This window comes from Vulpes vulpes, chromosome 15 (genome assembly GCF_048418805.1).
Source record: "Vulpes vulpes isolate BD-2025 chromosome 15, VulVul3, whole genome shotgun sequence".
In the NCBI taxonomy this organism is placed as follows: domain Eukaryota; kingdom Metazoa; phylum Chordata; class Mammalia; order Carnivora; family Canidae; genus Vulpes; species Vulpes vulpes.
The window spans coordinates 2878711-2902364 of NC_132794.1; the positions used below are offsets into that span (position 1 = coordinate 2878711).

The 23654-nt window shown below is 65.1% G+C and overlaps 1 protein-coding gene across 7 annotated transcripts; it reads left to right on the forward strand.

The window, feature by feature from the left end:
- On the forward strand, positions 1 to 19756 carry CBS (cystathionine beta-synthase). Of its 7 annotated transcripts, none has more exons than XM_072739548.1 (17): positions 1 to 153; positions 2636 to 2837; positions 5400 to 5506; positions 7078 to 7212; positions 7413 to 7492; positions 7582 to 7716; positions 7972 to 8041; positions 9316 to 9407; positions 10144 to 10269; positions 10813 to 10897; positions 11827 to 11932; positions 12962 to 13039; positions 13132 to 13266; positions 13619 to 13727; positions 16178 to 16262; positions 17841 to 18015; positions 18668 to 19756. In XM_072739548.1, the coding sequence occupies exons 1-16, from the start codon at positions 114 to 116 to the stop codon at positions 17996 to 17998; spliced, it is 1743 nt and encodes a 580-aa protein (XP_072595649.1). In that variant the 5' UTR covers positions 1 to 113; the 3' UTR covers positions 17999 to 18015; positions 18668 to 19756. The 7 variants fall into 7 exon arrangements, with proteins under 7 accessions (XP_072595649.1, XP_072595648.1, XP_025839151.2 ...); XM_072739551.1 differs by lacking the exon at positions 1 to 153 and adding an exon at positions 218 to 349; XM_072739549.1 differs by lacking the exons at positions 1 to 153; positions 18668 to 19756 and adding exons at positions 293 to 349; positions 546 to 775 and having other exon boundaries at positions 17841 to 18639.
- The last annotated feature ends 3898 nt before the right edge of the window (positions 19757 to 23654 follow it).

Genomic DNA, 23654 nt, shown 5'->3' on the forward strand with positions numbered 1-23654 from the left:
CCCTCCCCGGGGCCAATCGGCTGCGGGCTCGGCTCCCGGCCCCCGGCCCCCGGCCCCCGGCTCCCGGCTCGCGCTCGCGCTCGGGTCCCCGCCGTCGGCCGCAGCCCCCCCGGATGCGCCCAGCCCGGCCCGCGGGCCCCCGTCTCCGTCCAGGTGAGTCCAGGTCTGCGCCCGCCCGGACCCTCCCGCTCCCGCGCGGACGGCGGCGGCCCAGGGGCTGCACCCACGTGGCCGGGCCGAGGAGCGCGCGGGCGGGGCGGGAGCCGGTGCGCGACCATTGATTTTTCATCGCATTTTGGACGGGAAACGGCTGTTTCGCAAATTGCTCTTTTCGCCGTTTGTGGGGGGAGTAAGTATTGATGTAGGTGCGGGGCGGCACGTGAGCTGGGCGCCCTTGGGGGAGGGGCGCGGGGCGGGGGAGGAGGCCGAGGCGAGGCGGCGGCCGACCGGGCCTGGGGAGCGACACTTAGCTTCCCAAGGACCCCGGAGTGCCCCCGGGCGCTCTCCAAAGCCCCGTAGGGCCTCACTTTTTTTTTTTTTTAAAGATTTTATTTACTCAGACAGAGAGAGAGAGAGAGAGGCAGAGACCCAGGCAGGGGGAGAAGCAGGCTCCATGCAGGGCCCGACGTGGGACTCGATCCCAGGACCCTGGGGTCAGCCCTGGGCCGAAAGCAGGCCCTAAACCGCTGGGCCACCCCGGCTGCCCGGAACCTCACGTTTTAAGAGAGATTTACTACCATCTGCACTCTCGCCCGTGACCCCACCGGGCGGACTGGTACGTGTCTGCAGAGTACAGGCTGCCCTGGGGTCTCGCGGTTAAGGTGGGGCGGGAGCCAGCCCAGGTGGCGCCAGGTGAGCCCAGGTGAGCCCAGGTGGCGCCAGGTGAGCCCGCCTCCCCGGGACGCACGTGCTCGGCCGCTGGGGAGTCCAGCCCGGAGCCAGCGTCCGGCCCAGTGCTTTTGGGGGCCGCGGAGACCCCATCGGCTTCCATCTGGGTCCACAGCAGCTCCTCACCTGGACCCGGGCTGCGCCGAGCAAGTCTCCAGAAAGGAGGCACAGGGCCACGTCTGCGAGCGACCTGGCCCACCCGGGGGCCTCTGATGGGGACTGAGGGACCCCTGCACCCCGGGACTCCTGCAGGACGGGAGAGTCCCCTGCCCTTGGCCTGCTCCGGCGCCCCATCGAGGACAGGCACTGTTCCGCTTAGGGCTTTTCAAAAGATTGGTGGAGGTTGTCCTTCAGTGGCTTGGGGGGTGATCTGCACCCCCATAAAAGAAGTCTGTGCACCCGGGGCTAAGCTGGGAGGCTGGTTTCTTTCTTTGTTTCTTTTTTTTTTCTTGGCTGGTTTCTTTTTGATCGCCCCCAGTCCCGGGGGCCTGGAGACTGTCCAAGGGGCGTGACTTGCAAAGGGTGGCAAGGCTCCCGGAGTGCAGGTCTGGCAGGGGCGATGTGGGGAGCCCCTGGGCCGGCTGCATCAGGCGGTGATGGGAACCGCACCCAGCCTGGCCCTATGGCTCCAGAGGAGGAAGGGAGCAGGCTAGGGAGGGTTGCAAGAGCCTGGATTTGCATCTCCAGGAGAGGACCCCCCACCATCTCACGGCAGAGCTGCCTTAGGAAGTTCTTGGGGAGCAGAGGAGGTGCAGGGCTGGGATCTGGGGTCCCTTCTGCTTCTCAGAGGAGCCGTGGGGCTGTGCTCAGCGACCACCCTGAGCCACATCCTCTGCCCTGAGCTTCTGGACGGGACTCTTCCAAACCCACAGGATTCCAGAGCCTTTTTTTTTTTTTTTTAATGTTTCTTAGAGTGGTTTTAGTTATAGGAAAAATGGAGAGGCCGGGACGGAGGGTTCGCGGGTAGATGCCTGCCTCCTGACGCAGTTTCCCCGCGTAGCCTCTTGCATTAGTAGGCACCCGTGTGACAGTTAGTGCACAGGACTCCTCGCTGACGTCCAAGCTCACTGACACTGCCTTAGTCTCCCCGAGCCCCTCCTCTCTCCCGGATGGCATGCGGGACATACCTCATCTGCGCAGCTGTCCCGTCCCCTCACACAGCTGGCACTACGGGGTTTCAGTGATCCGTCTGCGCTTAGTGGGGCTCCGGCCTCCTGGTCAGTGCAGGGAAACAGAAGTAGGAGGCAGAGGAGGGGCTGAGCTCAATCCCACGGTCTGCAAAGATGGGGGTGGCACCTGCTGGTTGTCACCCCAAAGAAGCCAGGCAGGGCTGCAGCCCAGTGGGGCCTCACCAGGAGTGAGCTCGCCCCGTCCCTCCTTCCCTCCTTCCCTCCCTCCTGCCCATCCATACATCCGCCTGCTCTTATGTCTTCTTGTCTCATCTATTTGAAGGTTGTGTGCGATTTTTAAATTTCTGATAGTGTGTGATATCCTCTTTATCATTCTATTTTTTAATGAATTTTTTTTTTAAAGAAAAAAGATTTTATTTATTTATTCATCAGACACAGAGAGAGGCAGAGACACAGGCGAGGGAGAAGCAGGCTCCATGCGGGGAGCCCGACGTGGGACTTGATCCTGGGACCCTGAGATGAATAAATGATCTCTTGTGAATAAATAAAATCTTTTATTAAAAATAATAAAAAACAACAGCCTGAACCAACTCAGTCTCTCCCTCTCCCTCTGCCAGGTCCCAGCATGCCTTCCGAGACACCCCAAGCAGAAGCGGGGGCTGCAGGGTGCCCCCACCTTTCAGGGGCACCCCTGGAGAAGGGGCCCCCAGCAGATAAAGAAGCCAAGGAGCGCCTCTGGATCCGTCCCGACACCCCCAGCAGGTGCTCCTGGAAGCTGGGCAGGCCCCTCGCGGAGTCTCCGCATCACCACACTGCCTTGTAAGTGCCGGTCGGTGACCTTTTCTTGCTTTGTCTGTTGTCCTGAAGAGAGGAGGTTGTCACCTGGAAGCCACATGGCCATGTAGACCTGAGGTTGGTCCCCCCTTGTAATTGCTCGGGGTGGGGGTGAGCTGGGACAGGGTTGGGGTGGGGGTGGGGGCACCTTCTAGATGAGCGACCGAGGCCCAGAGAGGCCAAGGCTGGTTTTCGCTCTAGCCCGGCACCGAGACCAGTGCCCGGCAAGAGTCGACGCTGGGTAACTAAACGGATGTGCCCCAGTCACAGGCTTTGAGGGACCCACCGAGGGGACTTTCTAGCCCAGCCCCACAGGCCGTATGCCCCCGTTGGAGGTGAGCGCGCAGCTGCAGCAATTAGGGACGCAGCCTGCGCGCCTCCCCTTAAGCCTGAGCAGTGAACACTTCTCTGATTACGAGATATTTGTTGGCAGTGGGCTCTCTTCGTGGTTGAACTGGGACTGTTGCATAAAGAACTTTGAAGCCCTCTTTTAAGTATTTTTAAGATTTTATTAATGGAAAAAAAGATTTTATTTATGAGACACACAAGGAGGCAGAGACACAGGCTGAGGGAGAAGCAGGCTCCCTGCGGAGAGGGCGGGATCTGGGGCCTCAGGCGTCCCTCTCCTGCATATTTAGATGTTTGCAGTCATCTATGCCCTGTTCTAGTGTAGGAGATCCGTCTGTGGGAAAGGAATAAAAAAAGACTAAAATCTCTTACCCCCGATAAAACTTGAGTGCTTACGTCCTTAGGATAATCTTCCAGAAGTGAACAAATAAGTCAAGGTGTTTGATTTTTACTGTGTAGACACTGCTGTACCCACGCTCGGCAGTGAGGGGTGGTGGGGAGGCGCGGGCCCCAGCGGGGCCCACAGATGGAGATGGAGATGGAAACTTCCCCAAGCTCGGAAGCTGCAAACATCCAACCATCTCCGAGCTGGGAGCTGCGGAGGCTCAGCTGGGGATGAGCGGTGGGCAGAGGCTAGGGAGGCTGGGGTGGCTCCTGGGGCGGGGGCGCAGGGCCGCAGGGCCGCAGGGAGAGACCCGGCTTCCTGAGGGGTCCTGAGTCGGAAGGCCTGGGGTGGGAGGGAGGCCCCCCGACTGGGTGCAAAACACCTGCGCCTCACCTGCGGGCCTAATTAACCCCCCTGCAAAGCCGGCTGGGCGGGGAGAGTGCACGGCCAAGGTGCCCCGGAGCCTGTGGTGCTCGGGGCTCCTCATGGTGAGGCCGCAGGTGTGATGGGTCTGGGTGGGCGGTAGGGGGAGGTTCTAGATGGTTCCCAGGTGGAATGGCTGAGAAGGAGGACCAGGGTGGGCGCAGCAGGAGGGGAAGGCCAGACGCTGTGGGGCTGCCCCCCCGGGGGCTTCCTGTGCCTTCCCTGGTCGGTTTGATCCCCGGCTCCTGCCCTGGTCACGTCAGGCAGGTGCTCAGGGGGTTTCCGGCACCTGAGGCCCGGTCCGGAGTCGGGAGGCCCACGTCCTCCTGCCTGGAGCGGGCGGGCCTCCCGGGCTGGGGCAGGACGATTCAGCCCCCGAGAGGATGCAGCTGGAGTCACTGAATCAAGGCCCAGCCTCAGCCTGAGGGCCCGGCCTCCCTCGGGGCTGAGGTCGTCCGTGAGGTGCTCCCTGCTGTCCCGGCCTCCGCCTGGCCTGGCCGCCTGGCCGGGTGTCCCTCCTGTTGGGAGGCCGCAGTTGGAGGCTGGACTCCACCTTGTGGGCGTGGAGGCCTGTTCGGCCCCGGGGGTGGAATGCTGCCTCCTAAGCGCCTCCGGACCCCCCAGGGAGCCGGGCCCTGGGGCTGGGCGTGGGGCCAGGAATGCAGGGTGGATGGGTGCCCAGTGCCTTGGGCTCCCTGCAGCCTGAGAACCATGGCCCGTCCCGTAGTTTAGAGGGTGTAGGCAGCGATTGCATTTCTGGAACCTTCGGTCAGAGGTGCGTATTCCCAGGCGAAAGTTCGGTGAGCACATCCTTGGCGCGGACAGGAGGAGGGTGTGGGATTGGCATCCGTCCCGGAGCGGGAGGACAGGGGAGAGGTGGAGGGGCCCCTTCAGGAAGTGCACATAGCGTGGTTTGCACACCGCCAGCTGGGTTGTGCACACCCGTCAGCAGGTGGAAGAGCGGGGAGAGGAAGCCGGTCACCTGAATGTGAAGGGGGACAGCTGGCCGGCGGATGGGAGCTGGGAGGGGGCTGGGGGAGGACCCCGGGGGGAGAAGGGAGGAGGACTCAGGGGTCGGCTTGAGAGAGGGAACTGAGTGAAGGTTCCCGGGAAAGACGTACCGAGCACACGGACCAGGGCCCGTTGAAGTCCGTGCTGTTACGGCCTCTTTCTTCCTTGGAAATAACGTAACACAAGCAGTTGCAGAAATCCTATGGGGGGGTCCTGTGTGCACACCCGTGTGTGAGTGTGCCCTGACCTCTCACCCCGCCTGTAGGTCTGTGTCATCACTCAGATCCCAGTGAAGCCAGGTCTTCGATTTGCTTCTTGACTTACTTGACACAGCGTGCTGGACTGCCAGGCCTGACTCATCACGGATGACTCTGTTCTAGGGCGAAATCCCCCAAAATCTTGCCGGATATCCTGAAGAAAATTGGGGACACCCCCATGGTGCGAATCAACAAGATTGGCAAGAAGTTTGGCCTGAAGTGCGAGCTTCGTGAGTACCTGGCCCGGTGGGTGGGCCCGGGGACGTGGGGATGCCCCCCCCCCCCCCCCCCCCGCCGGGGACCTTCGTGGTTGGGGTGGGGGGCGCAGAGGGGCCGGGAACCCACCGGCTCACGGATGTCCAGGCTGTTTCCAGGAAGACGGGGCGGGCAGTGGGGGGAGAGCCCAGCAGGGGACGTGCGGGGTGACTGAGCCAGCCACTCCGGTCCAGGCTGAACGTGGGCCAGCGGGGAAGGCGGGACGGAAGCAGGAAGGAGCCCATCTGAGGAGGGGGCAATGTGACAGGGGGCCCGGGCACCAGCGGGGCGGGAAGGGCTGGTCTCCGTTCCGCTGGCTTTACAGGGCTAGACGGTCCCTCTGTGTATCCCGAGGCGGTGGGCACGTGGGGAGCGTGTGTGGCCTGGTCCTCGGCAAGCAGGGGACCACCCGCGAGTGTTAGGGGTCGTGGGGAAGGGGCTTCTGTGCAGGAATGGGGGGCATGGCTTCACCATCACGGCTCCCGGGCTTGCATTGCGTAGCAGCGCCGTCGCACGGCGGGCAGCAGGTGGAGGGGACCAGGCCTGGTGCCCTCGGGCAGCTTGACCCCCAAGGGGACGGAGGCGACAGGGCCTCAAGAGCCCCCGTGGGGTGGGGCTGGAGGAGGGCCCGAGGCCGCGATGGCTGGCTGAGCTGGGGGCGCCGCTGGGGGCACGGGCCCACTCCCTGGCCTTGCATCAGCGCCAGCCCCCAGGGCCCAGCCGGGTGGCTGTGCTGGTGGCGAGGTCAGCGAGTCCCCCCGACAGTCCCTCCGAGCGCGGCTTAGGCCAGTCTCGGGGCCCAGCAGGAGCAGCAGCACCATCACCACCGCGTCCATGCGTGGGGCCTGGAGGGACCCCAGCGCAGGCTGCCGAGTCCCGGGGGCGCCGAGCCTGGCTCTTGGGGCCGAGGTCTGCGGGAGGAAACCAAACCGGGAGGGACCAGAGGGAGGTGCCTGTGCCCCTCCCCGCAGGCCGGCCGGGTCCCTCCGGCCGCGGCTGGTGCCATGTCCACACCCCGATGCAAGCACGACATGTTTTTAAGAGCTGGGAGGAAGAGCGGAGGCCCTGGCCCAGGACTGCCGGGAGATGGCTGGGGAGCCCCGTGGCCCGGGCGAGGGGCTCCTCCCGTGAGGGTGACGGCGACGGGAGGCAGGCCTGGGGGTTTGCAGCCCCCGGTGGGAGGGCGCGGGGCCGGGACCCAGGGGCCGCCGGCTGCATGTCCAACTGTTCTCTGTGGGGACCATGCGACCCCACGGGGGGGCTCGTTCTGGCCCGTCCACCCAGCAGGGGTCCTCGGCATTTTTCTCTCTGACGCTTCTTGTTGCCACTGGGCGACGGCAGGTGCACGGGCAGGTGGGAGGTTCCCAGGGCGCCAACACCCTCCGCCAGGCGCAGGCGGGACCGCAGGGGCTGGTTTACAGAACCAGCCAAGACCATGTGTGTCCCCACGTCCTGGCTCCGTCAGAATGCGGGGGGTGGGGTCAGGGATCACTTAGAGGGCCGGGGGGCTGGCCGCTTCCTGTTGTGATTCATCCTTGGCTCGCAGTGGCCAAGTGTGAGTTCTTCAACGCGGGCGGGAGCGTGAAGGACCGCATCAGCCTGCGCATGATCGAGGACGCCGAGCGGGCGGGGACTCTGAAGCCCGGGGACACCATCATTGAGCCGACGTCCGGGAACACCGGTGGGTGCTGGGACAGCCCGGGGTGGGGGCGTCCCCTGGCCTGCGGTGACTGCTGCCGCGTGCAGGCCTCTGTGGCCGGGCCCTTCCCTCCAGTTTGCTCAGCCCTTGCACCTGTCCCAGGGGGAGGGAGGGTGGGTGGGTGGGTGGGTAGGGGCCCCGGGGTGGCGCCATGGCCCCCCTGACCCCGTGCCCGCCCCCAGGGATCGGGCTGGCCCTGGCTGCCGCCGTGAAGGGCTACCGCTGCGTCATCGTGATGCCGGAGAAGATGAGCATGGAGAAGGTGGGGGCAGGGTCACCTCCCGGGTGGCCCCTGCGCGCCAGGCCTGGGGGGCGGGGGGTGGGGACACAGGCCTCACCGATGCCCTGCAGGTGGATGTGCTGCGGGCCCTGGGGGCCGAGATCGTGAGGACGCCCACCAACGCCCGGTTTGACTCCCCCAAGTCGCACGTAGGGGTGGCGTGGAGGCTGCACAACGAGATTCCCAATTCCCACATCCTGGACCAGGTGAGGTTGGGGTCTGGGGGCCCGTGTGCACTCAGGGTGGGGACCTGTGCGGGGGGCTCCGGGGACCTGCTGGGGTTGGGGACGCCACACGGGCGGCGGGAGTGGGCTAGTTGAGGAAGCGCACCCTCGGGGGGGCTGGATTGAACGCTCCACGTGCTCCCGATCTGCCGGGGTGCCCTGTGGCTCGCCCCGGGCTGTGCACCTGCTGCCCCGTGGCCGCTGCCGCGTGTCTGACCTCGCCGCCTGTCCCCGCAGTACCGCAACGCCAGCAACCCGCTGGCTCACTACGACGCCACCGCCGAGGAGATCCTGCAGCAGTGTGACGGTGCGCGCCTGTGCTCCACGCGCCTCTCCCTGCTTGCCTGGGGCACACGAGTCACCACGCTGTCCCTGGCCAACTCCTGCTCGCCCCTCAAAACCCAGCCCCGCTGTCCCTCCCTGTGACAAGCTCTCCAGAGCAGTTCCCTCGAGAGGCTTCCTGCCTCCGCTGTGCTTTCTGGGCCCTCGCCCTGGCGTCTCCTGGGACACCTCCTTAACCCTGTTTCTGTGTCCAGGCCGCGGGGCTCCACGCGGTTTTCGGGCCCCGACGTCAGTGTGGAATTCCGCGCTCGGGCTTTCTCCTCCCCGAAGGCGGGGGAGGCTCCTTGGAGCCTCTGCGCACGTTGGGAGCCCAGGCCCGTGGGGGCGTGGTGGTCTCCCCAGACTTGAGCGGGGTGCTGCCGGGCGGTTGCTCCCTGGCCTCCGTCTGGAATCCGGTGCTGCCGCGGGCGTCCGTGGCGAGGTCCGGGCCTGTCCTCGCCCAGGCTTCCCGTGGGCAAATCTGCGCGTTTGGCCAAAGCGCCTCGGCGCGGGTGGGGACTTGTCTGCGGGCGCCCGCACCAGCCCCTCGGCAGCGTGGGAGGCGGGCCGCCGCCTGTCTCCTCTGTGACTCCCTTCCCTCGGCCACGTCCGTGACCGTGACCGGCCTCCCCGTCCCCTGCAGCCCCTGCAGGTGGCACGTCCTGGCTGGGCCTCCGGGTGGCACTTGGGGACTCAGGCCAGATTGGGATCTCAGTGGCCATGTGTCGCTCAGCAAAGGCTGGAACCAAGCCCCCCTGGGTCACGAGCACTTTTTAAAAAGCTCTGGCCCCCAAATGAAGGGCTGTGGGAACGTGACAATGGTTTCTCCGGGGGCGGGGCACCTGGGGGCTCCGTCGGAGGTCAGCCTTCCGCACGGGTCATGACCCCAGGGTCCTGGGATCGAGTCCTGAATCCTTGGGCTCCCTGCTCAGTGGGGATCCTGCTCCTCCCTCCTCGCCTCTCTCCTCCACTTACGTTCTCTCTCTAATAAATAAAATCTTTTTTTTTAAGATTTTATTTATTTTTGAGAGACCCAGAGAGAGGCAGACACACAGGTAGAGGGAGAAGCAGGCTCCCTGCGGGGAGCCCAACACAGGACCCCGGAGTCATGCTCTGAGCCGAGGGCAGATGCTCAACCCCTGAGCCCCCCCCAGGCGTTCCTAATAAATCTTAAAAAAAAAAAAAAAAAACCACGGAGTGTGGTGGGGCAGCTGGGTTAGGGCCTGAGGACGTTCTCCCTGATGCGGTTTCTCCCATCAGGGAAGCTGGACATGCTGGTGGCTTCGGCGGGCACAGGTGGCACCATCACGGGCGTGGCCAGGAAACTGAAGGAGAAATGCCCGGGGTGCAAAGTAAGTGACCCGGGGCCGCGGCGGGCGGTAGAGGGTCGTGGGCCCTGCCTGTGTGTGTCTCCCCACGGGGGCCTGGGCTGGGGAGGGGGCAGGGGGTTGTCATCAGACACCGTCCTAGACACAGGCGGTAAGCGGGGTCAGGACAGGGACCTTTAGCTCCAGGGCAGAGGCTCTGGTGCCCGACGCCCAGAAGCCTGACGACAACGCCCTGCCCCCCACTTGGCTCAGATCCCTGCGGGGAGACGGCCCACGACCAAGGCGCCCTCATGTCCTTGGGGGGTGGTGGTGGTGGCCTCTGAGGGTTGTTCCAGAGCCCGTTGCTTGTAGGTTCAGGTGCCGCACGTGCCCCAGCCGGGAGGGCATGTGGGCTTGGGGCTGAGTGTGGACCTGGGGAGAGGGGTGTACAGACGTGCAGCTGGTGGCCCTGAGTGCCCTCTGTCCCCCACGGCCTTCCTGGGGTGCCCTGCTCACCAGCATCTCCCCCACGAGGCTGCTCCCCTGCCCCACCTGTCCGTCCCTCTGAGTGCCCCGGGGTGACATTTGTCGGCCTGGGTTTCCTGGGTTTCCAGTTTTGCCTGAGGCCTGAGCCTGCACCCCGGGGGCAGGTCTGTATCAGGTGCTTGCTAGGGTGGGACTGCCACTCCCCACCCCCACCCCACCCCACCCCACCCCCGAAGGCCAGGCGTGGCCACATGAGACTTTTGCCAGCTGGGCCCTCGTGCTGCCCACCCTGCAGATCATTGGGGTGGATCCCGAGGGCTCCATCCTAGCAGAGCCCGAGGAGCTGAACCAGTCGGAGCAGACCACGTACGAGGTGGAGGGGATTGGCTACGACTTCATCCCCACGGTGCTGGACCGGACGGTGGGTAGAGCCAGGGCGCTTCCCCTGCAAGGGGGTCCGAGCCTCTGCCCCCGTGCCCCCTTGAACCTGCTTTCCTAGGGGAGGGAGCACGGAAAAGCGAGCACTGCACCCGCAGGTGGGTGGAGCGTGGCCTTGGGGGGCGAGGCTAGGTGACAGGCCGCCCCGTCCCAGGCGTGTGCTGTGGACGCAGACGAAGCCGGTGCACAATCAGAGCCCTGCGCAGGAGCTTAGGGCAGGTGAGCCAGGTGGACCAGGAGGACCCCAGGCACGCTCTTTTTCGGGAGCCTGGAGGGCGCTTCCGCCTGGGGGACGCTGGCGTGCAGCGGGGCCGGAGCAGAGCTCTGGCTGCCAGAGGGAGAACATATGGGACGTGGGAGAGAGAGAAAGTTCTAGGTGTTCACGCACAAGAATCCCATCCCACATGCGGGGCCGGGCCGCGTCTGTGGAGGGTCATGGCCTCCTGGACCCAGGGCGTCCAAGAGGCTGCACCCCCACACCAGTGCGCGAGCCCCTCTAGAGCCTCGGGCGTGGGTCCTGCCGCAGGTGGTGGACAAGTGGTTCAAGAGCAACGACGAGGAGGCCTTCGCCTTCGCCCGCATGCTGATCGCGCAGGAGGGTCTGCTGTGCGGTGAGCGCGGGGCGGGCGCCGGGCTGGCGGCTGGGGTGCGGGGGACGGACGGGCGCTGTGTGAACGGCACCCTCGTCCTGAGGCTGCGGGACGGCGGCCGTGCTCCTCCGGGGCCGTGTGCCCACCTGCCCTCGGGAGTCCGCGGTGCCCACGGGCGGGGCGGGAGGGCCACGGAGCAGGTGTCCTTCCAGAAGGTGGCCGGAGCTCTGGGTCCTGGGAGGGTCTGTGTGCTTGGTTTTCTGTGTTGAACCGCCTTGCTGAGGACGGGGTGTGGCCCACGGACCGGGAAGGGAAGGGGCGTGCGAGCTGAGGGGCCGGGGGACCTAGGCGACCCCCAGTAGTGTCCCGGGAAGACCATGCTCCTGGCACAGTAGGCGTCGGGGCCCGGGTGTGCGCTGGGCACCTGCCTCCCGCCTGGTCTGGCCTTGCCTGGCCCGGCCCAGCCGAGGGACGTGTCCTGGCGGTGCTGTCGGTGGGGCGGGGTGTCTGGGGGCGAGGCCAGAGCTCTCAGGACCAGCACTGATCTCACAGGGGGGCTCACCATCGACTGGGGTCGCCACTGGGACAGGGTGCCGGGTCGCCCCGGGGAGGCTGGAGGGTGCCCGCTGCCCGGGCCTCGGGGGACACGCAACGGGACAGCTCTGCTCACCAGCTGTTTCCTGCCGCCGCCCCCAAGGCCGCCTGCCTGAGCTGCAGGACCTGCGACGGCGCACGCGCTCCGTGCAAAGCTCCTGGGGGAGCGGGTGGTCTGACCGCCCGGGTGGTGTGAGCTCGGGGCCAGAGGCATGTGGGGGCGCTAAGCAGTGGGGTCTCTCCAGAGGCAGCCCCTGTGGGTGGCCCCCCAGGATCCCTCCAGAGCTCGTCCGGGCACGTATGCATGTGCACACACGCTTCCCCGCGGGGGCGTCTCACCCCGACCCGCTCCGCAGGTGGCAGCGCCGGCAGTGCCGTGTCGGTGGCCGTGAAGGCTGCCCAGGAGCTGCAGGAGGGCCAGCGCTGCGTGGTGATCCTGCCCGACTCCGTGCGCAACTACATGTAAGGGCACTGCCCCCCACCCCCTGCCGCCTCTGCTCCCCGCTCCTGGCCCGGGGGTCCCCCTGCAGGTCCCATCCCCATCTTGGGGCCTGGGACACCCTTTAAGGCCAGTGCACCCCACAGAGGGGCTCTTGCCCCCATGGCTCTGCACACCTCGGGGCCGAGCGCTTCAGCGGGGGGAGGAGGAGGATGAAGGCCCCACCCCCCCGGTTTCGCCCCATAGCTCGGTCCCCCTGTGGCTGGGGTGGGACGGCCCCTGGCTCTGCCCCGGCATGTGTGACCAGTGGCCTCCGAGGCCCCTTCAGGCTGATGGTGCCGAGCACCTGTGCGCTTCGTGTCCCAGGCCTGACGACCACGGGTCCAGCTGCAGCAGGTCCCCGGGGCGCAGGGACCTAGAGACCCCCATCTCGCCCCCCGAACCCTCACCACCTCCTCCATAGTGTGGGAGCCGTGGGTACGCGTGCCCAGGGCACGCAGCTGCCCCTTGTGACCATGCCGAGCTGGTTCCCCAGAGGTGGGTTCACGTCTGGGGTCCTGCGGCCAGACGGCCCTGAGCCGGGCTGCCCACGAACGCCTGACGCCCCGCGAGCGTGGCCGGCCTCTGTGTGGGTGTGCGCGGGTGTGAGGGGTGGGGCGGGCCCGAGCGAGGGTGTGGGTGAGCCCCGGGGATGGCTGTACGGGGTCAGAGCGTGTCTTCTCACCCCTCGTCCCCAGGTCACGCGCCTGGTCGGGCGGGTCCCAGGTGGGTGCCAGGGCAGGGCCTGAATCCTTTGTCCCCGGCAGGTCGCACTCCCTCGTGCCTGCCCCGAGTGATGGGCGAGTGTTGGGAGGGGCCCTGCTGGCTCGGGTCCGGGGACAGGAGCCCCGGTGCCCTGTGCTCCTCAGACACAGACTCCGGGGACTCCCAAGTCCGCCCCCCAGGCCTCAGGGTGTCTGCTGAGGGGCGCTGCGCCTCCTCTGGGAACCCCCGTGTCCCCCTCCACGCGGGCAGACCCTGCGTCCCACCTGGTGACTTCCCGACACCCGCAGGTCCAAGTTCCTGAGTGACAAGTGGATGCTTCAGAAGGGCTTCCTGAAGGAGGAGGACTTCACGGTGACCAAGCCGTGGTGAGGCCGCCTCCCGAGGTCCCCCCGTGGCCACAGGACACGCGCTCCTGGCCCCCCACGCCCCAGGTCACGGCTGCCCTGCTCCCCCCCAGGTGGTGGCACCTCCAAGTTCAGGAGCTGAGCCTGTCGGCGCCGCTGACAGTGCTGCCCACGGTCACCTGCGAGCACGCCATCGAGATCCTGCGCGAGAAGGGCTTCGACCAGGTGCCCGTGGTGGATGAGTCAGGGTCAGTGTCGCCCCGCCCCCCACCCCCGGGCTGTGCCTGGAGCCTCGGATGCTGGGGGGCGGGGGGCTGGTCATGTGCACAGCCGGGCCCTGCTGCCGCCCCCCCACCGTGGCCTCAGTGTGCACACGGGGCAGGCGCAGGGGACACGGCCAGCCCTGGAAGGCCGCGCAGATGACCGCGTGCCCGGGCTCCCCACACAATCCAACTGTAGCCCCAAAGCCCGTGTCCCAGGACGCTGCCGGGTGGTTGCCCTCGACACTGGTCAGAGGGGAGGGCGACCGTGGGCTTATTCTGCCCTGGGCGGGGAAGTGCCCGCGCTGACCCCTGGCCCCCACCCCACCCCCGCCCCCAGGATGATTCTGGGGATGGTGACTCTGGGGAACATGCTGTCGTCCCTGCGCGCCGGGAAGGTCCAGCCGTCAGACCAAGTGCAGAAAGTCCTCTACAAGCAGTTCAAGCAGGTATGGGCGCCGCTGCCTGGAGGCAGGCGCGGCTCGGGTGGGAGCCCCAGCCAGGCCACGGGGCAGGGCGTGGGCACCCCCAGGTCTGGCAGCGTGCGGCTGGGGGTCTGCAGCAGGCCCAGAGGCCATCTCCTCGGCCGAGCCGGCATCTGGGGGCAACCGTGCCCCACGCGGGGCCCCGGCCTTTCCTGGTTGCACTCCTGGAGAATCCCTGGCAAGCCCCGGATCCAATGAGAACTAGAATGTTCCGGGAGATGGGCTGGGGCCGGTGGGGCCCTGGGCAGGCGGGCAGGGCAGGCTGCTCCCAGTCCCCTCATCCCCCCATCCCCCTGCATTGCCCACTGCTCCCCATCCCCCACCACTTCCCACCCCCTCATCCCCCTGCCCCACCACCACCCACTGCTTCCCTGCCCCCCATCCCCTACTGCTCCGCGCCCCCCATCCCACTCACTCCCATCCCTGTCCCCCACTGCACCCTGTTCTGCGCTCCCTGGCCCTCCCGCCTCGCCCCTCCTGCTGGCCTCTGCTCAGTCGTCCCTCCTCGCGGCCTCCCTGAGCCCCTGGTCACCCCCTAGAGCACCCAGCACATGGGAGAGCTCTGTGAGGCCGCCCGACCCCCAGGTCCCCTCGCACACACGTGGCTGGCTGGCCCTGCGCCCTGCCAAGCACAGGCTTTTGGGTTCCTTCCCTCCCGTGTATGGAGGTGACTGCCACGCCGTGAGCATGTTCCCCACGGTCACCCAGAGGCGTCCTCCATCCCTCGCAGACCCCCAGCACGCCGAGGCCGTGCACGTCCCTGCCCCTGCAAGTGCCCTGTGCTCTCCGGACTCGCGCGTACGCATGTGTGCAGCTTCTTGCCCACAGCGCCCTGTCCTGCCCGCCCCCTGCCACGTCTCGGGCCTTCTGGGGTTGACTGGGCGCCTGGCCGCTCCCCCGGGACTGGCTGCACCCAGCCGTGCCTCCCGCCAGCCTCGCCGATGGGGGAGCCTCTGCTCCGACGGTGCTTTGGGTTTCGGGCCGACGGAGCCTGAGGGCTGGAGGCAGAGCTGGGGGCGCCCCCCCGATGCCCGCGTCCCTTTTGTTCCTTTCAGGGCCCCCAGGTGTCCGTGTCCCTCGCTGAGCTGCCGGGCAGGGCTGGCGGGGGCCACACACTGAGGGGCTGCTGCGGGTGGAGCCGGGGTCTCAGGGCCACAGCGTAAAGCTTGTGGGACCTGCCTCCTGGACTCCCCAGAGCTCCCCCGTGGCCAGGGCAGCTGGGCAGGGCGCCAGCGGGCTGTGGTGTGGCCGCTGGGCTTAGGAGATCACCTGGGGTTGGTGCAGCCCCCGGGCCCCTCCCTGGGAGCCGGCGGCAGTGGAGGCCGTGGGGACGGAGGACCGTCCAGGTCCCTCAAGGGGACCGCCGGGTGCCATGGTTAACTGCAGGTGACACCCATCTAAGCCCCTGGGCACCTTGTGGGGTGACGGGGTCGCTGGAGGACCCCACGCAGAGCCCCCGGGCCGCGAGCCTTCCCTGTGGGCTGTGGGCCCAGGCGTCCACCGACCCCGCCTCGTGGACCCCGCCTCTCCCTCTGGGCCGTTGGAGGCCGGAAAGAGCCTTCCACTGGAATTACAGCCTCGGATGAGCTCGCCGAGAGGCCGCCTTGGGTGGCCGCACACCCCGTGGCCCGGGGCGGAAGGGTCTGTCCATCGGGAGTGCTAGAAGGCCTTTGAGGGGGACTGGTCCCCGGAGCGGCCTTCTCGGGCTGATTGCTAAGAGAACGTGCAGACGAAGACGGGCATCCAGGCCTCTCGCTGAGAGCAAACAGCTTCCCCCTGGACACGAGGACCCTGGGACCAGCCAGGTCCCAGGAGGCTGGGCCGAGAAACCCCATTTCAGGTCTTTCCTGTGGTGTGAGCGTGTGGGGGGCGCCAACCTGGACCTGGGCGCTGGGTCAGCTGGTGGTAAACCAGGGCCCAAGCGGGTTGACGGGCCAGGTGGTGGCCCCTGCTCCCCCCGCCGTGGGGACCGGGGTCTCCATCCGTGGCTGGTCTTCCCGGCCCCCGGTTTAGCCCCGGATCTCCTGTCCATCCTGTAGCCCCAAATCCCTTTCCCATCTCGTTGGGAACATGCTTCCTGTGGGGTGGCACATGGGCCACTCCAGGGGGCCCCAAAGTGACTGTTTTCTTTCTTCCCATAAGTTCCCATGATGGGCCTCGAGCGGATGGTGCAGGGCGAGTCCCCACCTTCTCCCCTTCTCTGTACGGTTCCCCCCGAGGCTGGGTCGGTGCTCGTTCGTGGTGACAGGCGGCAAAGCGCAGTAGAGGCGGGGCTCCCGTCGTCGTGTTCTCCGGGCCCGTTCCTGTGTTTGCTCCGTTGCCGGAGGGCCCGGGGGCAGCGGCCCTCAGGCTCCGGCCAGCTCGAGGCCTGGCTGGGCGGCCCCGGTGAGCGCTGACCTCCGCTTCCCTTCCAGATCCACCCGACGGACCCACTGGGCAAGCTCTCGCACATCCTGGAGATGGACCACTTCGCCCTGGTGGTCCACGAGCAGATCCAGTGTGAGTGGGGCCTGCCGCGGGCGGGGCGGGGGGCTGGTGGGGGGCACCGACTGCCACGGCCTGGGCCCACGCTTCCATGCGCCTTCCTGCCGCGAGCTCCCTCGAAGGGCATCTGGGGGTCGGTGGGGCCGACCTTCACCCCCGGCAGCCCGGGCCCTGCCTGGGTGCCCACTGCCGGGGAGGCACGGGGCCTTCGCAGCACCACGCGACGGCCACTTCCAGGCTGCGCCTCGCGTCCCCGCAGGCCAGGGGCTGCCGCTCCAGTTCTGGGGAGGGTGAGGGCTGGTCTTGGGCCTGGGCTGCCTCCCCCGTCCTTGGCTCCACAGCACGGGGCCTGGTCGTGTCGGGTGTGGTGGGGGGGCCTGCAGGTATGTACCCCCTCCCCCAGAGTGGGCTCTGCATCAGCATCGCAGCCTCCGCGGGCAAAGGAGGGTGTCCAGGCTTGAGTGGGAGGCTCGCCCTCCTGGTCTCACACTCGTATTCGAGTATCTAGGGAACCAAAAAGGTAGGGGTTCCAGGTTGAGGGTCCACGAGTGACATTTCCTTGGACCAAGCCCACGTGGCAGCACTTTCCAACAGCTGCTTCCAGCTGTGTTGGCAGAGCAAGGGCTCGGCCCAGAGGCCCGAGGCCGCATCCTTGACGGCGCTTGCATGCCCTGGCGCTGGGCGACCCTCCGGGAGGGGCTGCAGGGCCACTGACTCCTGCGGGCTGCGCGTGGCCGGTCTCCTCGGGGGCCCCGTGCCAGCCCCCCACCCTGTGTGGCTGCTGCCCTGAGAGGCGTGAGGGCCGGCCGCAGACAGGTGCTGGGGAGAGATGGGACCTGGGCCTCTGCAGCCGCTCCTCATAGGGAAGGAGGCTATGAGGACTGGGCCGGCAGGTCCCAAGAGCTCAGGCCCCAAGAAGGGCCGATGTTGGGGTTTGTGCCCAAAGGCAGGGGATGGTCTCTTACTCGGGGAGGACCAGACTTTTCCTTCTGTTCAGGCCTTCGACTGGTTAGGGGAGGCTCAGCAGGCCGGGAGGGCCATCGGCTCTACTCCGTGTCCCCGATGCAGTATCGGGTCTGGCCCAGAGACGCCCAGAGTAACTTCTGCCCAAATATCTGAGCACCCTGTGACTCAGTCAAGCGGACACATCAAACTAACCGTCCCCCAACCCTCTGCCGTCAGCACACCGGCCGCCCAGGGCTGGCGCTCCTTCCAGGCCCGAGAACAGCATGGGCTTCACGTCGGGCCGGAGCCGGGAGCCGGTGGAGTTCATGGGTGTGGGCAGGGTGGGAGCCTCACGCCACAACGCGAGTGTCAGACACCAAGGGGGACGTGCAGATGGAGCGAGACGGAGCGGGAGCCGGGGCGGGGAGGCCAGGGCCCCGCTCTCTGCAGCTTCGCCCCGACGGCTCGTGTCAGAAGACGGCGTTTGGTGTCGGGTCTGCTTGGGAGCCGCCGGGCTCCGGCACCCAGGCACCTGCGGGCTGGGGCGGGCTCGGGAGCTCTGCCTCCCGAGGGCCTGGGTGTGGGCGTGGCTGCCTCCCCCCGACTCGCGTGGAGGGGCCTTAGACCGACCGCCTTGTTCCTCCTCAGGCCATGGCAGTGAGAAGTCCAGTAAGAGGCAGACGGTGTTCAGGGTCGTCACTGCCATCGACTTGCTGAACTTCGTGGCTGCCCGGGAGCGGGAGCAGAAGACCAGGTCAGGAAGCGGGCCGGAGCCCAGACCTGCCTCGGCCACGGTCCAGCTCTGACGGCCCCCACGCCGCCGGTGGGCTCCGTTCTCCTTTGCTCTTGTAGACACTGAACCAACCAACATGTGATTTTTAACCGCCTGACGCTGGGGTTGCTCTAACGTGATGGGTGCGAGGAGCAGGTGTAGGGTGCTTAGCCCGGGACCCGCATAAGTGCTAGCTTCCCCCCTAGTGACACCTGGCTACCTAAATGAGTCTGTTTATGGTTTATTGGAGCGCATGGGCTTTTCTTTAACTTTCTTCTAAAACATTTCAATGAGAAAATCTGAGTTTCAACGAGAAGTCAGCCAGGTGGATGAGGCCACGCAATCACCGGGGTGGGAGTGGGAGGGTAAAAGCAGAAGAAGGTGCCTTTTCTGGAGAAGAATCCAGACTGGGGAGCAGCGGGAAGGTGGCTAGGGAGGTGGGGTCCGTGTGTCTGCTGGGGCCTGGGGCGGTCAGAGCGACTGGAGTGTTGGGGCTTTGTGATTGGGGTGAAATTTTCATACCTTTAAATGAACAGTTTAAAGATGTTACGGTCTCGGTGCCGTGTAGCCAGGTCCTCTCCCCTCCCCTCCCCCTCCTGGCAGTGCCCATCTGCTTTTTGTCTCTGTGGGTTTACTGGTTTGGGATACGTCATATAAACGAATCACGCAATCTGACCTTTTGCGTCTGGCTTACTTCGTTCAGCGCGATGTTCCTGAAGTTGATCCGCGCTGTAGCAAGGCTCCGTACCTCGTTCCTTTTCGTGGCTGCGTAATGGTCCGCTGTGTGGATGGACGTTTTGTTGGTCCCTTCATCTAGGACATCAGCTGCCAGGAACTGGGCTGCCGTGAATGAGCATTTGTTTGAAGATCTGTTTTGAATTCTTTGGGTTCTATCCCCGAGGCTGAAGTGCTGGGTCATGTGATTCCAGGTTGACGACCCACCAGACTGTTCCCCGGTGGCCACGCCCCCTTACGTCCCCCCAGCCATACACAAAGTTCCAGTTTCTCCACATCCTTGTCCACGTTTGTCATTTCTCTAGTTTTGGGGGGTTTGTTTGCTTTATAACTGATGGTGTGTGGTATCTCATTGTGGTTTTCACTTGCACTTCCCTCGTGACTACTGATGCTGAGCACCTTTTTATGTGCTTTTTGGTCATACGGAGAAATGCCTATCCATGTTCTTTGCCCATTTTTAAATTGTGTTATCTTTTATTGCCCAGTTGTAGGAGATCTTTATGTATTCTAGATACTAGACCCTTACCAGGTATGAGATTTGCAAGTATTTTCTCCCCTCCTGTGGGGTAACGTTTCCAGTTCTTGATGATGACTTTTAAGTGCACATTTTAAACTTTGAAGTTCAATTTATTTTTTAATTTTGTTATACCCTTGGTATTATAATTATGAACCCATTACCAAATCCAAGGTCATGAAATTTTACCTGTTTTCTGCTCAGACCTATATAGTTTTATCTGTTATACTTGATTCATTCACCCATTTTGAGTTAGTTTTTATACATGTGTGAGGTAGGGATCCAACCTCATTTTTCTGTAAATGGAGGTCTATCTGTTGAGTGTGTGTGTGTGTCCCCACACTGAGTGGTCTCCACACTCTTGGTGAAAATCGACTCTGAATTCTACTCATGGGTCAAGAGATCTGTCCTTGGCCCATAACACTGTTTTGAGGACTAGAGCTTTGTAGTAAGTTTTGCAATCAGGAACTGCGAGCCCTCCAGCTTTGTTCATTTTCAGTATTATTTTGGGAATCATGATGTACCTTGGTGTATTTTTCTTCACGTGTCTTGTGCTCAGAATTCTTTGAGCTTCTTGGATCCCACAACTTGACTGGAAATAGTTCCAGAACCTGACCGGACTGAAAGACGGTTTTGCAGGTTGAGGGTCCTTCCAGCACCCAAGCACAATGCATGAGGGAAGACGCTCACAGGGAACATCCTTGTGACATCTCAGATCACTAGGGACAGGATCCAGAAGCAGCTTCCAGAGGTGGGTGGGGACAGGGGAAAGTCTTGGGAATGAGAAAAGCATCTGACTTGATCTCTAGCTTGTGGAGGCTGGAAGACAAGGGAGCAGAGCCTAAAAAACATCCAGAATAGAAGGAATATAGGCCAGACCCTCCCTTAACAGCAAGATCATGGCTGGGGGACGGGGGTGGGGGGGTGGGGACGACGGGACATAGACATCTCCACCCAGGCAAATTGGCCCCCTGGTCCTGAAAAGCACTGGAAGGGTGTTGCAGCCAATAAGATCCTGGAGGGCACCCAGAATGGTGGGGAAGGCAGGTCCCCTGACAAAGGGCTGCTCCCGCTGCAGCAGGACAGAGGGCTCCAGGGGATGCTTTGAGGGGGTGGAACATCAGAGCCCTGTGGACCTCAGTCACAGGCCTGGTAGTAAGTGGGGTTTGCATTAGTACCTGATGCTGTCGTTACAAGAACCCCACGGGTCGGAACTTGACTTTCCTGCAACAATGCGGGTGTTTAACAACTGCTAACACACTTTCATAGTGTGTGTCCCTGGGTCCCTGGGTCCATGGGTAGAACGTAAGACAGGATGCTCAACGTGGAGCTCAGAGCCTCTCCTCCCCTGTCCTGGGCCTGACCGTGGGGTCTGTGCCCTAAGGCTGGTGGCAACAACCCTCCCTGGTGGCCCCTCAACCTTGTCAGGAGCCTCCTGCCCCTGCTGCTCATGCTGGCCACAGAAGACAGTAGCCCCCCCAGGACCTGACACCCGGGGGATGGTGCCTGTGGCCACATGGGGTGGTCTCGGGGGGCACTTTATGAGCCTCCTCGCTGGGCAGGGCTGCGGTGGAAGCAGCAGGCACGGGGCTCAGGAGACGCCTCCAGCAGGTCCCTGGGGCTGTCGCCCTCTGTCACCTTCAGACATCGCTTCTCCGGAGCAGCAGGCCTTCCACGACAAGCCTCCTATTGCTGGCATGTGTCCCTCCCGTGTCCACGTCCTCCCGCACGGAGCAGCCCAGGTGCCGCTGGACGCACCTTTACAAACGGTGGTTCCTCTGTCAGTAACACCTTGTCTGTGAGAGGGAGGCTCCTGCCTGGTATCGCAGGCCTGCGCAGGTCGGGGCCACGCTCAGCTCGGCGGTGGCAGGAGCCACCAAGCCACACCGGGCTGCAAGGGAAGCTGGGAAGGGGGTCTTCAGTCAGTTGGCCATAAGCTCAGGTGGGGGTCGGGGGGGTGCCAGGTCCTAAGGAAAAAGAAAAACCAGAGATGGGTGGGGACGTGCCCTGCCCTTTCCTGAGGGTGCCCTTTTTAAGGGAATCCCCAAGTGACAGCTGGCTCAGGACACCAGTGTCCCACAGAGCCAGCCGATGGAGCTCCCTGGGTCGCTGTGACCGTCCTACAGGGCTGGAGGACCCGTCTTCCCACTGAGTCGGGCTGGGGAGCATGGGTCAGGCCTGGCCATGAGTCGTCCTGGGCTGTGGGTTGCCTCCCCTCCTGACGCGCCCAGGGGAGAGACAAAGCCCACCTTCAAGCTGCAGACCCAGACGCACCAATCGCTCTCCCAACATCCTTTGCGGCTAGGATGCAGGCACCAGACGGGCCTAGCAGGCCGGACGCCCCACCCCCGCCAGCCCACCAGAGAGGAGGACATGTGGCGTCTGCAGGATTCTGGCCAGGGCGTGGGGGGCAGCGCTGCCACAACCAAGGGGGAGAGGAGGGGGGGCACACAGACCAGGTACCAGGAGGGATGGGGGCGGGCTCTGTGCCCAGGCTGGGCCTCACAGCCTGGCTCCCACTGGGGCCCCTGAAAGCCAGCCTTGAAACTGGAGGGTTGCTCTGACGGCTGTGACCCCCCCGGGCTGGCCAGGGAGGGTGCTCATGGGCGCCCCGCCAGGGGCTCACCCGCAGGTGTCAGGGGCTCCCCCTGGTGCCTGATAAACACAGCCCTGGGGGGGGGGGGCAGAGCGTCTACGGGCTGACGGCCCCAGGATTCAAATGTAAAACTGACTCCAATTTTCTGTAACGCACTGTAACAAATTCATGCCGACTTTTTTAATTCAGTGACTAAAGTCACAAGCTGCATTTGTCTCGAACGGGTATTTGCTTCACTAAAAGTCGACAACTTCAAAGAAAGGCGAAGACCCGTGAAGCACCGTGTGGACCCTGAGAAACCTCCCCTCCACGGATGGGACCGGAGAGGCCCAGGGGTCCCGGTGGAAGCGCTGCAGGGCGGTCAGAGGCTCGGGCACAGTGCCAGGTGTCCCCCGGCCAGGGCTCCCGAAGCCTCAGCCAGGTTTCAGAGAAGGGATTCACTTTACGGACAAAGTCCTGGAGGGGCGCACAGCGCTGGAGGATCCGAACCAGCCGCGGGCGCCCCACGGCCGAACACAGACGTTCCCGCCGCACGGAGACGCAGCGGTTTTAGGGCGCCCAGCGGGAAGCGGACCACCGTGAAACCACCCCTCAAACACTGAGTAAAAATGACTTCCAAGTCCCATTTCTCCTTCCTGGTTCCCGTTTTTCACTCCTGGACCCCCGCGGGGCAGAGAGCTCGTGACCCCCCCCCCCCAGGCACCCCCTGCGGGACGCAGGCCCCGGGCTGGATTCGCAGCCTGCGTCCTGGGGCAGGTGCGCTCCGTGCAGCCGCCACTCACCTGCCGGAAGCCTGGACAGGCCCGGGGCTCCGGAGAAGCCGTGACCGCAGGCACCCACCACGGGGACAGCCGACAACCGACAAGACCCTCCTCTTCGCGAGCGCAGAGCTGCGCTGCAGGGCCGCCGGGGACTCCACTCCGAAGGGACAGAGGCCCCCAGGGCAGGACGAGCGGCAGCAGAGCACTGGAGGCGGCAGCTGCCCCTACCCTGGCCCAGGGAGAGCCGCTCACGCCCACGGGGACTGCTGGGCGCGTGGGGAGCAGCCCGGGGCCGGGGAGACCCCTCGGGGCGTGCAGGCGTGACCCACGCTCCCTCCTGTGAGGTAAAGGCCTTAATCCACGAGGGGAGGGGCCACCTCCGCTGCCCCCGTAAAGACCACTACTGGGGAGGCCCAGAGAAGCTTCTGGACCCTGGGTCCAGCCCCGATCCCAGGCCCACTTCCTCGCCCTGTGAGTCGGAGCTGGCCGGAGCTGGCCGGCAGAGGCCCGAGGGGTGGGACCCCTGAGAAGCAGGAGCCGGAACAGAAGCCCTGCCTCCACCTCCCCACTCCGCTCCTGCCCCGACAAAGCACCAAGCACCGGCGCAGCCCACACCCAGCACGTGGGCCCCGACGCTCCCTCACCCAGGAGGCCGCGCCCAGCGCAGCGGCATTCCGTCACAGGTTGGGGGGCGCACGGCGAAGGCACCGCCCCCCCGCCAAGAGCCCCAGCAGCACCCGCCTGCCACGTTCGCCCAGCTGGTGGCGCCCACCCCCGGCCCCTCCCTGCCCCTCGGCACCGACTGGACTCCCAGGGTGTCGCCCGACAACGCCACCGGGAGCATCGTGCGGACGTCGCACAGGTACGCGTCCCGGCTCCCCGCCAGGACGGCAGGGCACAGGGCGGTACCCCGAGTACCGGAGCAGAGCCCCGCGGCAGGGCTCCCAGCGATGCTCCGACCCCGGGATACAGGCCCCCCGTTTCTACACAGGCTCAGGACCGCCGACCCCCTTGGGCCCGAGCGACAAGGAGGCTGTGACTTGCAGCTCTGAGTAGGAGGCCGGCGCTCCTGCCCGTGCCCGTG

Excerpts from the sequence above, each read along its gene's own strand:
- CBS (XM_072739548.1), top strand. The coding sequence starts at position 114 with ATGCGCCCAGCCCGGCCCGCGGGCCCCCGTCTCCGTCCAG. Across the intron at positions 154-2,635 it reads GGGCCCCCGTCTCCGTCCAG|GTCCCAGCATGCCTTCCGAG; the intron begins GTGAGTCCAGGT and ends TCCCTCTGCCAG. Across the intron at positions 9,408-10,143 it reads AGAAATGCCCGGGGTGCAAA|ATCATTGGGGTGGATCCCGA; the intron begins GTAAGTGACCCG and ends CCCACCCTGCAG.